At 37.0% G+C, this 17,838-nt stretch overlaps 1 protein-coding gene across 1 annotated transcript in view; it reads right to left on the reverse strand.

Moving 5' to 3' along the window:
* The window catches only part of dapk1 (death-associated protein kinase 1), an 85,186-nt gene that overhangs the window by 16,307 nt on the left and 51,041 nt on the right, over positions 1-17,838 (reverse strand). The window contains exons 12-19 of the mRNA XM_079815063.1: positions 17,716-17,808; positions 14,873-14,992; positions 11,897-11,995; positions 11,475-11,573; positions 10,591-10,689; positions 8,677-8,874; positions 8,345-8,542; positions 3,985-4,083 (exon numbers count right to left, since the gene is read on the reverse strand). Of these exons, the coding sequence (XP_079671189.1) occupies positions 3,985-4,083; positions 8,345-8,542; positions 8,677-8,874; positions 10,591-10,689; positions 11,475-11,573; positions 11,897-11,995; positions 14,873-14,992; positions 17,716-17,808 (1,005 nt within the window). The remainder of the gene's footprint in view (positions 1-3,984; positions 4,084-8,344; positions 8,543-8,676; positions 8,875-10,590; positions 10,690-11,474; positions 11,574-11,896; positions 11,996-14,872; positions 14,993-17,715; positions 17,809-17,838) is intronic.

The raw sequence follows: 17,838 nt of genomic DNA on the forward strand, positions 1-17,838 counted from the left end.
GTCATTATCGTATTGGAAAAGGAGACATGAAAAATATATGGTAGTTGTTTGGAAGAGATTAACAAAAACAAATCAAAGTAGATTTTTTATATTTTCTGAATAAAATGTGAGTGCAATAATGTTGCTATGCAGTTGCCAAGGTGTTCTAAAGAGGTATTTTTGCCATTTTAGCATCAACCAGGTGAAAATAATACGTCTGATAAATACACTACCGTTCAAAAATTTGGGTCAGTAGGATTTTTTTTTTAAAGAATATAATTCAACAAAGATTCATTTTAATTGATCAAAAGTGACAATTATTTATAATATCTATAATATATATATATATATATATATATATATATATATATATATATATATATATATAGTATTAATTATTTAATTCAAATAAATGTTGCTCATGAACTTTCTATCCATCAAATAATCCTGAAAAAATGTTTCACGATTTCCTCAAAAATATACAGCAGCAAAACTGTTCTAACATTGATAATAATAAGAAATGTTTCATAAGCAGAAAATTAGCATATCAGAATGATTTCTGAAGGATCCTATGACACTGAAGAAATTTTGCTGAAAATTCAGCTTTGCCACGACAGCAATAAATTACATTGTAAAGTATATTAAAATTGAAAACAATTATTTTCACTTGTAATGATTTTTCACAATATATTGTTACTGTTTTTACTTTATATTTGATCAAATAAATGTCGTATTGGTGAGCATATAGAAAAAGACATATTTCAACAATAATCAATCAATCAATAATAATAACTAAAAAAACAATTATAACACTACAATAAGGTCCCATAAGTCAACAGTTAATGCATTACTTAACATTAACAATACATTTGTTACAACATTTATTAATCTTTGTAAACTTTAGTTAATAAAAATACAACTGTGCATTGTTAGTTCATGATAGCTCAGGTCCATTAAATAATACTAAAATATTTTTGAATAATGTATTAGTAAACATTGGAATTAACATAAACTGAGATTAATAAATGTATTGAAGAATTGTTCATTGTTAGGTAATGTAGTTAACCTTATTGTAAAGTGTTATCAAAAAAACTAAAACAAAATCATACCCACCCCAAACTTTCGAATGGTACTATATAGCCTAACAGATCACAAAAAAAAGCAAAATACAAAGACAGAGTGCCACATTTCAGCAGCTTCCTATATGTGGAAGCCATTTATTCTTTTCTTAAGCCACTGGCCCATATGCCTCTGGCAATGAATTATGGATTCTCAAAATTCCTGTATGCTGTAACAAGCATTGTGCATCAGCTGCTATACAATATTAACAGAGGAGAAGCACTTTGAGATGGGTTTGAGGTAGGGTGTGTGAGTGGGCCGAGGGGAGGGATGTGGGGGTTATTGATTAGAAACATACATTGTTTAGGACGAGTTGGTTGGGCGTTCATTGGGACATGTTGTCCTTCACCAGTGAAACAATGATTCTCTGAAGAAAATGTGAGTGCTATCATGATGCTTGGGCATTTTCATTAAGCTTCACTCTGGAAATTATATTGCACTGGGCTGACAGCTTACTGGAGAAGGTACACCCTTATATTGCAGAAAGAAAGAAAAAAACGCACAAATCTCTGAACACTTGATAAAGGCAGACAGATATCTCCACACAAATGCATATTAAGAATCAGTCATCCAAGAAGGATGATGATGATGGAGGACACCCACACAATCATAAAAGAACACGCAAACCTACAGAAAGCAACACACATCCTATGGGAGAGGCTCTATATGAGACGAGATGCAGTTGATTGAAAGATTAAGGATTAAGGAGAGAAATGGTAATCTAGGCTGTCATGAATGATAAATGAACACTTGTTTAAAGAGATGAAGAGCATGCAATTTGATTAATGTGCTAAGAGGGCAGGACACCAGATCATTAGTATTCCACCTCAGTCTAACACAAAAAGAAGACAGTAGTCGAACAGAACCCCAAAAAAGCTTTTATAGCATGTGGGGAAAATGTCCTTTTCTAATGTACTTTTCTAATCATACATATACATATATACACTCACCTAAAGGATTATTAGGAACACCTGTTCAATTTCTCATTAATGCAATTATCTAATCAACCAATCACATGGCAGTTGCTTCAATGCATTTAGGGGTGTGGTCCTGGTCAAGACAATCTCCTGAACTCCAAACTGAATGTCAGAATGGGAAAGAAAGGTGATTTAAGCAATTTTGAGCATGGCATGGTTGTTGGTGTTAGACGGGCCGGTCTGAGTATTTCACAATCTGCTCAGTTACTGGGATTTTCATGCACAACCATTTCTAGGGTTTACAAAGAATGGTGTGAAAAGGGAAAAACATCCAGTATGCGGCAGTCCTGTGGGCGAAAATGAGGTATGCAGCAAAGCATTTATGAAGCCACAACACGCACAACCTTGAGGCGGATGGGCTACAACAGCAGAAGACCCCACCGGGTACCACTCATCTCCACTACAAATAGGAAAAAGAGGCTACAATTTGCACAAGCTCACCAAAATTGGACAGTTGAAGACTGGAAAAATGTTGCCTGGTCTGATGAGTCTCGATTTCTGTTGAGACATTCAGATGGTAGAGTCAGAATTTGGCGTTAACAGAATGAGAACATGGATCCATCATTCCTTGTTCTGCACAGTGGTAACAAGGCATGATGGATCCATGTTCTCATTCTGTTTACGCCAAATTCGGCAATGGTGGTGGTGGTGGTGTAATGGTGTGGGGGATGTTTTCTTGGCACACTTTAGGCCCCTTAGTGCCAATTGGGCATCGTTTAAATGCCACGGCCTACCTGAGCATTGTTTCTGACCATGTCCATCCCTTTATGACCACCATGTATCCATCCTTTGATGGCTACTTCCAGCAGGATAATGCACCATGTCACAAAGCTCGAATCATTTCAAATTGGTTTCTTGAACATGACAATGAGTTCACTGTACTAAAATGGCCCCCACAGTCACCAGATCTCAACCCAATAGAGCATCTTTGGGATGTGGTGGAACGGGAGCTTCGTGCCCTGGATGTGCATTCCACAAATCTCCATCAACTGCAAGATGCTATCATATCAATATGGGCCAACATTTCTAAAGAATGCTTTCAGCACCTTGTTGAATCAATGCCACGTAGAATTAAGGCAATTCTGAAGGCGAAAGGGGGTCAAACACAGTATCAGTATGGTGTTCCTAATAATCCTTTAGGTGAGTATATATATATATATATATATATATATATATATATATATATATATATATATATATATATATATATATATATATATATATATATATATATATATATATATATATATATATATATATATATATATATATATATATATATATATATATATATATATATATATATATATATATATATATATATATATATATATATATATATATATATATATATATATATATATAAATGATTAGAAAAGTACATTAGAAAAGTACATTTTCCCCCACATGCAAGCTAATAAGTTAATAAGTCTCTTATGCTCACCAAGGCTGAATGTATCAAAATACAGTAAAAACAGTACTATTGTGAAATATTATTACAATTTAAAATAGTTTAGTTTAACATATTTTATAAATATAGTTTCAGCATCATTACTCCAGTCATCAGTGTCACATGATCCTTCAGAATTCATTCTGATATGCCAATTTGCTGCTCAAGAAACATTTCTTATTATTATCAGTGTTGAGCTTTTGTGCTGCTTAGTATTTTTGTGGTAACCATGACACATTTTTTTCTGCAAAGATCAGCATTTATTTGAAATATAAATATTTTGTAACATTATACATGTGTCTTTACTGTTACTTTTGATTTAAAAGAATATTACTGACCCCAAACTTCTGAATGGTAGTGTATATAAATGTATATTTTTAATAAATAATAAATGTATAATACCGTTACAAATTAGATCTCACTTATTCACATCAAAACCTGGAAGGATGTTGAACTTACATTGGTGATAGCCTCAGTGTTGGCTCCTGTAACGCAGAGATGACGCACCACCTCCAGACCACCATTACTAGCTGCCAGGTGAAGAGGTGTTCTCCCAAACTACAGACAAATAAAAAACAAACATCTCTAAATGCTCTCTTTCTGAGAATGATTCATCACTGACGGTAACTAGAAAATAATTAGGTAAAAAAAATTGAAAATCGTCAGAAAATTGTTGAGTGTGAACCACATGAATAAAAGTGCAAAATGTTAATGATTCCATTTCACATGACTATAATTCTGTTCCGTTTGACCCGTAAAGCCCTCATTTAGAAGGAACACAAATCTTCTTCCAGCTGTAATGGAAGTGCCATTTAAAAAATTTCACACAGAAGGAGCAACTTGGCATGTATAACTGGTATGTAAAAAATTTAAGAAAATTACCACCAAGTAAATGGGGTCAGTTGAGGGGACTTGAAAAAGGAGTGGATGATGATTCAAGACTGAAAAGAAAAAGTGCTTCCTCAAGAGCCATAATTAATACTTGAATAAGATAAAAAGCAAAAACTAGGGTTATTATAGCTAACTAAAACTAAAGTTATTATTTTGTTAATTTTGAAATAAAGTTGAAATAAAACATAAATATTAGACAAAAAAACTAAACAAACGTTGCTTTGACAACTAACTGAAATAAGCTGAAGCACTAAAATTACTAACTGAAAATAAATGTAAACTAAAACTGAAATAAAATATTAAACATATACAGTAATATAACAAATAAAAATACTATTAATACAAAAATACTAAAAATTAAAATGAGAACTGAAAATATACAAATAAAAGCTATAATTATATGTCAATAGATAAAAACCCAATCACGATTAATTGTACTCTTATCGTGAAATTAGTCAATTCATCAATTTGTCATCATTTGCTATATCCAGCAAAGTAAACCATCAGATTGAAGGGTGATTCTCACAAAACTGTATTTTCTGCCAGCTTTTTTCAGGGTAAATTTAGGTGTCTTTCCAAAAAATGGACACTTGGATACTTTAAAAGGACACCAAATGATATAAAGAGTCCATAATTCATACATTTATACACACCAAAGAACCCATGGAAAATAAATAAATGACAGAACAACTTTTCAGAACTCACAGTGAACAGTATGTTTACAATACAATAGCAAAGAGCTTGTTTACATTTTACAAGTCAAGTTGTGATACAGAAAAGGACCACATGTTTGCGCATCAATATAACAAATTCACACGTGCTTCCTGCAATCCTCATCAATCAAAACTTTACTAGGGAGATGCTGGTTTGCTTTATCCAGCCGAGAAATGTAGCTGATGTATCATCTGGCCATACAGCTGTGTTTTGTTTTGACGTTCCTGTATTTCACACAGTGAGGTGCGTGAGGGCTCACACTCTTCAGAAACAATCACAGAATATGACAGAGCTTGTGTTTCAAAGTGAAACACTGCAATGAATAATTCACTGAAAAAGCAACACGAGTCTCTATCCTCTCTGCCATGTTGGATGTAATGAGCCTGGTTTTCTATACATTAGTGCTGTTTGAATGAATTGGCTGGATTTAATTAGTGGATTCCTGGACTAAAAATTTTCTCAGAGTGTAACGGCTTAAAATCAAAAGAGAGAAAACAGAGAAGTGAAATCAGGTTAAAGGGTTAAAATAGAAATGTCTGCCTATTGCCTACCACCAGGGTTACAGGTGTTACTATATATATATATATATATATATATAGCTCTGGAAAAAAAAATTAAGAGACCACTTAACATTGCCGATCTTTATTGTTGTGTTGTTCTCCCTTTTGCTGCCAAAACAGCCCTGACCCATCAAGGCATGAACCTTTAAGTCCCAAAAGCATCATACTGCCTCTGCCGGCTTGCCTTCTTCCCATAATGCATCCTGGTGCTATGTGTTCCCCAGGTAAGCGACGCACGCGCACCTGGCCATTCAAATGATGAAAAAGAAAACGTGATTTATCAGACCAGGCCACCTTCTTCCATTGCTCCGTGGTCCAGTTCTGACGCTCACGTTGGCACTTTCGACGGTGGACAGGGGTCAGCATAGGCACCCTGACCACTATGCAACCCCATACGCAACAAACTGCGATGCACTGTGTATTCTGACACCTTTCTATCAGAACCAGCATTAACTTTCTGAGCAATTTGAGCTACAGTAGATTGTCTGTTTGATCGGACCACACGGGCCAGTCTTCGCTCCCCACGTGCATCAGTGAGCCTTGGCTGCCCATGACCCTGTCGCCGGTTCATCGCTGTTCCTTCCTTGGACCACTTTTGATAGATACTGACCACTGCAGACTGGGAACACCCCACAAGAGCTGCTTTTGAGTGCAAACTCGCTCAAATCCTTACGCTTGCCCATTTTACCAGCTTTTAACACATCAACTTTGAGGTCAAAATGTTCACTTGCTGCCTAATATATCCCACCCAGTAACAGGTGCCGTAATGAAGAGATAAACAGTGTTATTCACATCACCTGTTATGCCTGATCTGTGTATATATATATATATATATATATATATACAGTGAGGAAAATAAGTATTTGAACACCCTGCTATTTTGCAAGTTCTCCCACTTAGAAATCATGGAGGGGTCTGAAATTGTCATCGTAGGTGCATGTCCACTGTGAGAGACATAATCTAAAAAAAATCCAGAAATCACAATGTATGATTTTTTAACTATTTATTTGTATGATACAGCTGCAAATAAGAATTTGAACACCTGTCTATCAGCTAGAATTCTGACCCTCAAAGACCTGTTAGTCTGCCTTTAAAATGTCCACCTCCACTCCATTTATTATCCTAAATTAGATGCTCCTGTTTAAGGTCGTTAGCTGCATAAAGACACCTGTCCACCCCATACAATCAGTAAGAATCCAACTACTAACATGGCCAAGACCAAAGAGCTGTCCAAAGACACTAGAGACAAAATTTTACACCTCCACAAGGCTGGAAAGGGCTACGGGGAAATTGCCAAGCAGCTTGGTGAAAAAAGGTCCACTGTTGGAGCAATCATTAGAAAATGGAAGAAGCTAAACATGACTGTCAATCTCCCTCGGACTGGGGCTCCATGCAAGATCTCACCTCGTGGGGTCTCAATGATCCTAAGAAAGGTGAGAAATCAGCCCAGAACTACACAGGAGGAGCTGGTCAATGACCTGAAAAGAGCTGGGACCACCGTTTCCCAAGTTACTGTTGGTAATACACTAAGACGTAATGGTTTGAAATCATGCATGGCACGGAAGGTTCCCCTGCTTAAACCAGCACATGTCCAGGCCCGTCTTAAGTTTGCCAATGACCATTTGGATGATCCAGAGGAGTCATGGGAGAAAGTCATGTGGTCAGAAGAGACCAAAATAGAACTTTTTGGTCATAATTCCACTAAACGTGTTTGGAGGAAGAAGAATGATGAGTACCATCCCAAGAACACCATCCCTACTGTGAAGCATGGGGGTGGTAGCATCATGCTTTGGGGGTGTTTTTCTGCACATGGGACAGGGCGACTGCACTGTATTAAGGAGAGGATGACCGGGGCCATGTATTGCGAGATTTTGGGGAACAACCTCCTTCCCTCAGTTAGAGCATTGAAGATGGGTCGAGGCTGGGTCTTCCAACATGACAATGACCCGAAGCACACAGCCAGGATAACCAAGGAGTGGCTCTGTAAGAAGCATATCAAGGTTCTGGCGTGGCTTAGCCAGTCTCCAGACCTAAACCCAATAGAGAATCTTTGGAGGGAGCTCAAACTCTGTGTTTCTCAGTGACAGGCCAGAAACCTGACTGATCTAGAGAAGATCTGCGTGGAGGAGTGGGCCAAAATCCCTCCTGCAGTGTGTGCAAACCTGGTGAAAAACTACAGAAAACGTTTGACCTCTGTAATTGCAAACAAAGGCTACTGTACCAAATATTAACATTGATTTTCTCAGGTGTTCAAGTGCTTATTTGCAGCTGTATCATACAAATAAATAGTTTAAAAAATCATACATTGTGATTTCTGGATTTTTTTTTTTAGATTATGTCTGTTATGTCACAGTGGAGATGCACCTACGATGACAATTTCAGACCCCTCCATGATTTCTAAGTGGGAGAACTTGCAAAGTAGCAGTGTGCTAAAATACTTATTTTCCTCACTGTATATATATATATATATATATATATATATATATATATATATATATATATATATATATATATATATATATATATATATATATATATATATATATATATATAGTATTTAAATAACACAAAAATAACACTGGCTAAAACACACAATTAGGGGCCAAAAAAGCATATTATACAGAAGATTTTCTCCATCCTAGTTTGAAACTCACTTTGTTAGGAATATCCAAGTTGGCTTTAGCAGCACAGAGCTGTGTGACCACAGGCAGGTTGCCGTCCTTGCAGGCGATGTGAAGGGGTGTGTTGCCGTGACGATCCTGGTGGTCCACATAGCAGTGATGGCTGAGCAGACACTTCACCACTTCAATCTGACATCTCCTCACCGCCAGATGCAGAGCGATGTGACTGTCCTGAAATATACAGTTGCACAAAAAAAATAATAATTATAAGGATAGTCTAGAATTATTTTGACCTTGAATGAACCATAAAACACCCAACCACTGCAGTTGTTAATGGTTAATATTTTCTATGCGTCAGTGTTCACCTTATCAGCAGAGTCCATGTTTGCCCCATGCTCCAGCAGACACTCCACAATGTCCTTGAAGCCGCGGGCGGAAGCGGTAAGTAACGGGCTCTCACCCTCACGGTTCCGGGCGTTGACATCACAGCCAGCCTCGCACAGGGCTCTGGCCACCGCAGAGTAACCGTGCCAGGCTGCACAGTGTAGAGGTGTCTCCTGCTCCTGTAGAGGCATGAAAACAGTCTTTGGCATTCAGACCAAGAGCTCACGAATAACCTTGAACACACGAAGCTAACAAAACAACATTAGTCTGTGTCAAGGCCATTTCACATGACGAATTGCTCTTAATTAGCCTGCAACCCGGGCTGACACCTCCAATGAATGTAACAATGTTAAATATACAATACATGGCTGTGTCTGCCTCCTGGAATGGCATGTGAATATTGGGTTTCTTCAACAGAGCAGGATATTAAAAGTGGGATGGACACATACAATGTTGATAATGGGAAAAGCAACCACTTTAAAATGAATCCTTAATACTATTAAATTATTTAGTTGTGCACATTGCTTATCGTTAGTCTAATAATTGAACTTGCACACACATCATCTTAAAACGATTATCTTTATTGCATTTCTCTGAAGTGGTGCTTCAGGCTCATTAATTTGAGGTACAGCAAGTTTTTTTTTTATAGTGACAATTTTTTATTTTGCCAGTTAGTCAATGGTAGCAATATTTCCAAACACACAAGAGACTATGTGCCTATTAAAGTTACTGCTGTGAGCTCATAGTCATAGACATTCAGCACTCATGTCACGTCAGCACTTGCGAAAGCATTTATTACAATCGCAGTTCTTACGGTCACCAAAGACACCCGAGATTAAGCATTTTCTTTTATAAAAGTACATTTTCTTCTTTCAAGTTGAACATTATTAGGGATACTTTCAAATACACTACCGTTCAAAAGTTTGGGGTTGGTAAGATTTTATTTTATGCTTTTGAAAGAAGTTTCTTATGCGTATGCTTTTATTTGATAAAAATACAGTAAAAACAATAATATTGTGAAATATTACTACAATTTCAAAGACTGTTTTCCACACTATGAATACATTTTATGTGTTATAAATGTGATTTATTCCTGTGATGCAAAAGAGGAATTTTCAGCATCATTACTCCAGTCTTCAGTTTCACATGATCCTTCAGAAATCATTCTAATATGCTGATTTGATGCTTAAGAAAATGTTTTATTATTGTCAATGTTCAATGACATTATCAATGTTAAAAACAATTGTGCTACTTGATATTTTTGTGAATTGTTTTTAGCACTTTGTGGATATAAAGGAACTTCAAAAAGAACAGCATTTATTTACAAAAAATAATTTGTTTTTGTAATATTCTAAACTTCTTTACTGTAAGTTTTGATAAATGTAATGCATCTTTGCTTGTTAAAACGTATAAACTGTAGTGTATATAGAACACTACTTGAATTCTTAATTATTTTTGAAGTAATACTTTTTTTTAATACTTAAAAAAAAAAATGCACTCAATTTCTTCATTTAAAAAAAGTACATAAAAATAGTTTCACATGAGAGTCCAGTCAAATCAGCAGTCTAATAAACGCGTTTTATTTTACATGGAGCAGACTGCCTCATGGGGGCAGACATCTCATGACCAATTAAAAAACTGAGATCACATGACCAGTCTAACACTACTCGTTCGTCTTATCTCTGTAACCACCCTTTTATTGGTCATCTATTAAATAAGATGACTGTTAATATCACATTTGTACAATGCTAACTGGTTCTTTTTCTTTCTTGCGTGATGCTACATTCACACTGCTAAGTGTCATATTAGTCCATAATGGCTTGGGCTGTTCATTGTTCAGATCAGTGTAGATTAGAGTGTGTGTGTGTGTGTGTGTGTGTGTGTATGACACATACCCGGTCCAGTAGGTCAGGGTTGGCATGGATGCTGCAAAGATATTGGACTACATCCACGTTACCATAGCGAGCAGCCACATGCAGAGCCGTTTCTCCAGACTAGAACAAAATGTCAAACATTACTCACATTATGAATTACATGCTGACGTCTGCCTGTAATTCAGTGATGAGCAGGCATTTTATTAATGTGATTACACTTTGATGATATGAACAAAAAAAAATGCAATGTCCATGTGTATATGTACATCAGGGGAACAATCAAAAGTGCTGAACAAGACGGTAAGAAACACCTATGAACTTCATTAAAGTATTTACCTGATGCCAAAGAAGAGTCAAAGGAACTGAAAGAGCCTGCGTAAACAGAACGTGACCAGTTTAAGGGAGATCCCTGTGTGTGCTGAGAATTGCCAAAGCCAGTCCCAAATCAGCTTTGCGCCGGATCTGAGCACAGTGCTCCTCCTAGCAACACTTTAGTCTGAGGCGGACGTTTTAAGAACTCAATTTACACCCGTAATGAAGCTGCGGACACTCCAAGTGTGATCCTGTAAGGCACTCCCGACAAACTCAACAACACTTTACCCCACGATTTCGCTTGACTGAGCGCACTTCACTGACTAGTGAGGCAGTCAACAAACAGTCAACAATTATTTCATACAACGGCCAACCTCAGGCCAGTGAGTAACCATAGCAACTGCAAATTACCAATGGGAAATAGAGAGGCGTGTGAACTCGGTAGGAAAGGTTTTCTGGAGAAAAGGTGCCGGATGGGGAAAGCCTTTGAAAAATCGAATCTGTCCTCTCCCTGGTGTTGTGATTGTTGAATGTGTGAGTGTGTGTGTGTGTGTGTGTGTGTGTGTGTGTGTGTGTGTGAGTGATGGAAGCACCTTATCTTGGATGTCCAGAGGGCACTTCTTTTCGTGCAAGAATCTCAAGGTCCCCACATGGCCATGTCGGGCAGCGTAGTAGATAGCGTTGGCTCCAGTCTGAAGAAATGAATGGCATCTTGAGCAAAATTGTACGTATTTGCAGTTGTTTTGCATATTTGATGTCTATCATACCTATATTTACCATTGAAACTCTGTTAAAACTAAGTAAAGCATATCTTCGGTACTATTCAATATTTCTGGAGCATTTTGTCTGAAGTGTACTTATTTAATAATAATAATCACAAAAAAAATTCAGCAAAGACATTAAAATGATTAAAAGTGAGCACCAAATCTTTTCGACTCCAAACATTTGAATGCTAGAGTACATTATTTTAAAATTTTCTTGTACATTAATTAAATGGGAGAATGAAGTATGACACCTTATCAAAAGCTTGAATCTCTGCCCCTTTTTTCATTAGCACATCAATGATCTGGACGTTTCCACAGCCCGCAGCGATCAGGAGCGGAGGGGTCCCGTGCTGAAGTATGCACACACACAAAAACAAACAGAAACACACACACAAACAGGAATCATTGTATTGAATATAACAAGGCATTAATAGCTCCTTGCTTTCGAAAGTAGCTTTAATTAAGCCTATAATAGTCAGTACGAACATGGCAATTCAAGTTAGCCTGATTCATTTTCCATTGTTCTCACAGCAGTTTTAATTGGCGAAGAGCGAACGCAGTGGTTGGTAAAAAAAAAAAATTATTTCAGGCGCGAGACTGAAATTGTTTCTCAAGACTGGCGATAAACTCCTCTGAATGAATAAATGCATGAGAGTCATGATGGGAATAGTTCCCACTGTGCATATATAAACACAGATAGCGCCGGACAGCTCTGAGCAATGCAATTAAAAGCACGCTTGTCTCTTCACATCAGTGAGCAGATTACAGTTTCATCAACCTCTGCCTCATTCCCTCCTTCTACACAAACACTTTTCCTGTCACAACACACACACATGCAGATTTCGCTATCTTTGTGTGGACTCTCCATAGGTGTATTGGTTTTTATACAGTACAAACTATATATTATATCCCATAACCCTAACCCTACCCATCACCGAAAATTTTCAGCATTTTTACATTTTCAATAATATTAACTCAAGACAGTCTCCCTGAAAAAACATCTTGCTAAAGTGAACCTATTATGACCTTTTACAAAGTCTTGATTTTGTTTTTCGGGGTCTACTAGAATAGGTTTTCATTTTCCACATATTTTATTTTGTTGCAGCACCTCTCTTTCCAGTCTGACAGTAATTCTTTGTTTAGTTCCGGTCTCGTTTTTCCGTCCACCTTTTTTTATGCGCATTTTGGGATATCGCATCCAAAACTGCTGAATGGAAAAGACAAAATGCAAATAAATTCTAAAAATGCGCATAAAAATTGAGTTAAATAAAACATTTTATCCAATAAGAAAACATGCGCATAAACTACAATGGAATCACCTTTATTGAATAAATTCCTCAATGCGCATCAAAAAAGACACGTGGCTTTGCGATGGGACGGCATAACTGGACTAACCAGCTGACCGATCTTGTTGCACAGCATCTGCAATGCTGTTTTGGTTGTTCTGAAATGCCTGAGCAAAGTCGTCAAAGTGTTTTGGTATAATTCCCTCCCAGGACTCTCTTGACTGCTTTCCAAACATCAGCATCTGCCTCCGAAAGCAAGATAATACATTTATTGTTCTTCATCTGCATGCTCAGAGAAGCAAGTAATTTATTATATATGAAAATTATTATATAGTGGCTTCTCCTACTTCTCTTAGTGATATTTAGCACCAGTTTATCAGGAAATGAAGATTTTGTTATCTTCGACTCACTGGATAGAAACGGTGCTGTATTCACAAATGTTTTACGTGATATTCTAATTTTGTGCAAACGTTATACTGTATTCGCAATTTTGGATGGAAAAATAGGTATTGAAATCATTCCTTATGAAATGCAAATTGCTCTGATTGGTCAGCTGGACCAGGAGTGTTGTGATTGGTCAACCCCTTTCAAGCATGCCATAACCGTGAGTTTCAACCATAGACTGTAAAAAAAATGGACGTAGTGTCCGTGACGTCACCCATATTCTGATTCTGATGAGCAGTTTTGAAGCGCAAATTATGGACGAGCTGGCCGTTGCCATCTTGGCAGCGCGTCATTCCCGGATAACAGAAAATGGGCAAAAAGGCGGGACGTGGGCAGAGCTGAAGTGACGCAATGACTAACAGACAGCAGATAAATGGCTATCCACCTGTCACTCGAAGTGGCCACGCCCTTAATTATGCAGAACTTTAATGCTTTATATAATGTAAACGAATGAGTTATACAAAAATTCACCCCCCTCACAATTGTCATGAAGGGCAAAATTAGCTGTATAGACCAAAACCACATTGTGTACCAGGCTGTAAACATGTTTTAATCTTCTGTAAAGTTGGGCATTTTAACATGGGCTCAATGAGATTCTGCTCCCTTCTGGAGCCTGTCCCTAGCGGCCAGTCGATGAATTGCAGTATCTGTCACTTCCGTATTGGCTTCAAGAGAAACTGCGGGAGGTTGCCGCTTGGTTTCAACACACTACTAAACGCAACCCAACCAGGCCTCACCCCTTTATTTTGTGTATGCCTTGGGGAAAAAAAAGAGGAATATTTAATGAGGAATATTGTATAGTGTATGTTCATGGAAGAAAAATCTACAACTACAGTCGAGGTGTTTGAGGGAGTTCAGAAACAGTGCGTACTGATATAGAGAATAACTCCCTTTGGAGTGGACTTTGTAACTTTGCAGACCTTTTTCATGCTCAAAAAGCAACATTACACACTAAAGAAAGTTGAAAATGTAACAAAGCATAATAGGTTCTCTTTAAATAAAAAAATATTTTATTTTTATTAATACAAAATCTTAATAAAAAATGTGTCTCAATAAATTGATCTGATATAAGCATGTTTAAATATTTTTAATGGCTAAAAATACTGATTAAAGAATTTTTTTTGTAGTGTTCGCTTGCAAATATCTGGAACGATTAGCATAATAATGGTAGTTCAGCCCCAAGCCTCTTTCATTCTATTCAATATTCCCATTGTGAAGGTGACTATGCAAAGCACAGCCTCACTCGAATGGGATGAGATATGGTCCAGTGACTGTTTCTCAGTCACATGCCGCACATCTCAGTGTCACTGCTGAAAACGACAATGTAAACTCAGACGTCATGGGCATACAGGGACACTGATACACTTATCAGCTCAATCAAGCTCAGGTTGGCTACTGATCACTTGGACCGAGTCTGAGTCGAGTATAAGCTTGACACTCTCTCTATCATTTTCCTTCCACATATCACCTCTATAAGACTTGCTTTGTCTCTCTCACCTTGTTAGGTTGATTGATATCATAGCTGGTCAGGGATCCAAGCAGGTGTTTCAGACCTGGAACATTGTCGTCGTTGATTGCGTGGATAATAGCCTTCATGACAAATGAGTCCTCCTCATCCTGTAAAAAAACCCCCAAAAATATGAATAACTGAATCTAAACAATATCTTCATAATAACAGACCAAAACACATACTACAAGCACACATTACATATTTCAGTATAATACACTAATGTTTAAATGTTTGAGGTCAGTAAGGTCTTTTGTTTTTAAAGAAATACTTTTATTCAGCAAGGTGCTGATGCATTAAAGATTAAGCAGCAAAACTGTTTTCAACATTGATCATAAAAAATGCTTCTTAAGCACCAAATCAGCATATTAGAGTGCTTTATGAAGAATCATATGACACTGAAGACTGGGGTAATGATGCTGAAAATTCATATATTCATATATTATATATATATTATATTATATATATATATATATATATATATAAAATATTTACAAGTTTTACAGTTATTACTGTATTTGTAATCAAATAAATGCAGCCTTGGTGAGCATAAGAGACTCCTTTAAAGAAACATAGATCTTACTGACCCCGATATTGTATTGTAGGTCAAATGCATTTATTAATTTATTTAAATCATACATTTTTGTATAGATTTGAGCTTTTTTATACTCCCTTAGGTCAGGACATGTTGCAAGCTAGACTCAAACCTTTATCACCCGTGTGAGCTCCACAGTTCAAACATGTCTATTGCACAGCTCTGACTTGATCTATTTGTGAATTCAAATAAATGACGAGCTCAACTTCAGATGAAAAACCGCCAACATGACAGTATTTAGGCTATTATACAATAAGCTTTAGAAGCAAAAACAACAGCAAGCCTCCTCTGACAGTCACACTTTGAGCAAATCCTTTTACGCTCAGTAGTACTACAGTTGGTCTTATCAGCAAATACACAGCGTGAAGTCCTAATCCTATTGAATAATGCAGACGAGGGGCGGTGCACAGACACCGCTTTCTCTTCACTGCTCGACCACAGCTTAGTGTGCTTTGTTACCCAACCACTTCCAAACTGCATCTGACAGTTCAGATGTGTGTGTCAGAAGACTCAAATTCATGGCTAGAGGGAAACTGGACTGGCCGTGAGGGACAGAAGAGAACGAGAGAGTATGTGTGCTTGTGTTTAGTGAAGGAGTGTACTGGAATAACACCCAGATAGACCCACATACACATCTCATACAAGATGAGTGTATCCAATTACACAAAACGCACGCTCGAACACACTCTACAAACAGCCAGAGGCTTCTAAAGGGAGTGATGCTAGAGTCACTCGTGGACTGTAAAACACAACTCCAATGGGAATTTGTGTCATTTAATGTGACCTTTAGGTGATTTCTGTGTTCATGAATTCGGGTGCAAATTTGTTCCGTTGTTCCGTGGCACTACTATAATACAGAGATGGTATCAGATGATTATGCCATTACTTAATATAAGATTAGGTACTGAGTGATAGCCAAATTCAGTAGCACTTTAACTTACAGTTCTGTTCCGCAAATACTATGTACTTATTATAGTAATTACAATAACTGGGTAATAATTAGGTACTAACCATGAAACCTAACCTTAACCCTCATATTACCCAGGACTTCAGTCACATGATCTTTCAGAAATCATAAAATACGCTAAGTTTGTGCTTGATACTTTTCTTATTATTATCAATGTTGAAAACAGTTGTGCTGCTTAATATTTTTGTGTTTGATGAATAGAAAGTTCAAAAGAGCAGTCAATTTCGTTACATTTTTAATGCATACTTGCTGAAAAATGTATTCATTTCTTTAAAAAAGTAGTGTATAGATGGATTATTAGAATGTTAAAGGATGTCACATCTTGATTATTGCTGCTGACACCCTTCCTGTATGAAACTCAAAATGAATCACATATTTAAGTGCACTATAAAGGTTGAAATGTTTCTTATGGTTACACTATCACCATAATAGTAATACATACATATTAGATTTATAAGATCATTTCAGGTGAAAAATACATTTATTTTATAGCAGTTTAACAGATGTGTGACTAGTACGAAGCAGGGGAAGAGCGAGACAGTAAGCTGTAAACTTTTGATAATTTATGTAGCCCAACAGCAATAACACTTCACTCTTCAGGCTTATCACACATCACTAAGCAAATATCTGGACAGTAGAAAGATCAAGCTAAACCTCACATGACCATACTAGTGTCGACCATATGAATGTGCTCATATTAGTTTGGATGAGTCATCTGACTTTATGGTCAGCTTCAATATAAGCGTTCACAGCAATTAGCAGTCATGTGCATTACTGTGTTAAACAGTATTCTTCCAAAACCTGTAGAAACCAATTACAGCCTTTAGATAGAACATAAGTGTCTCCAAGTCAATTTTTGTGTGGAGCTGTTTTGTGTGTGTCTGCCTCTATTCTCAGGTGTGTGGGAAGCTGACAGAGCTCATTAAAACTGCTTCATCCCATAAATACAGACCAGTCCAGACTCCAGGGATACAGGGGTTCCTCTGCTGATGCCAGGCTGATCATGCGTCTTTTTAGGCCTCTTGTTGTTCTTTTTGCCAGTTCCTGCTGCTGTTTTATGTTGGGGTATTTTTAAATGGAGGGGGTGTGTGTGTCTGAACTTGAACTTAGAGTGTGTTTTATTTTCAATGCACAACTTTAAAATAAAATAAAAAAATAATAATAAAAAAAATTTAAAATAAAAAAATGCAGCTTATTGTGTTGGCAAATCCTTAATACAAGCTTTTTTTTAATAAGCTTTTTGAAAGGTGACTTTAACTGTGAGCTCTTACCAGTGTGTCATCACTGCGTGCCACACTCATGTTGCTCCTAGACAGGAAGGAGCGGGAGAGCCGGTTACACAGAGAGATGAGACGCACCGATTGCTGAGGAAGACAGATAAAACAAACAAATAA

Source organism: Gobio gobio, assembly GCF_949357685.1.
Source record: "Gobio gobio genome assembly, chromosome: 4".
NCBI lineage: Eukaryota > Metazoa > Chordata > Actinopteri > Cypriniformes > Gobionidae > Gobio > Gobio gobio.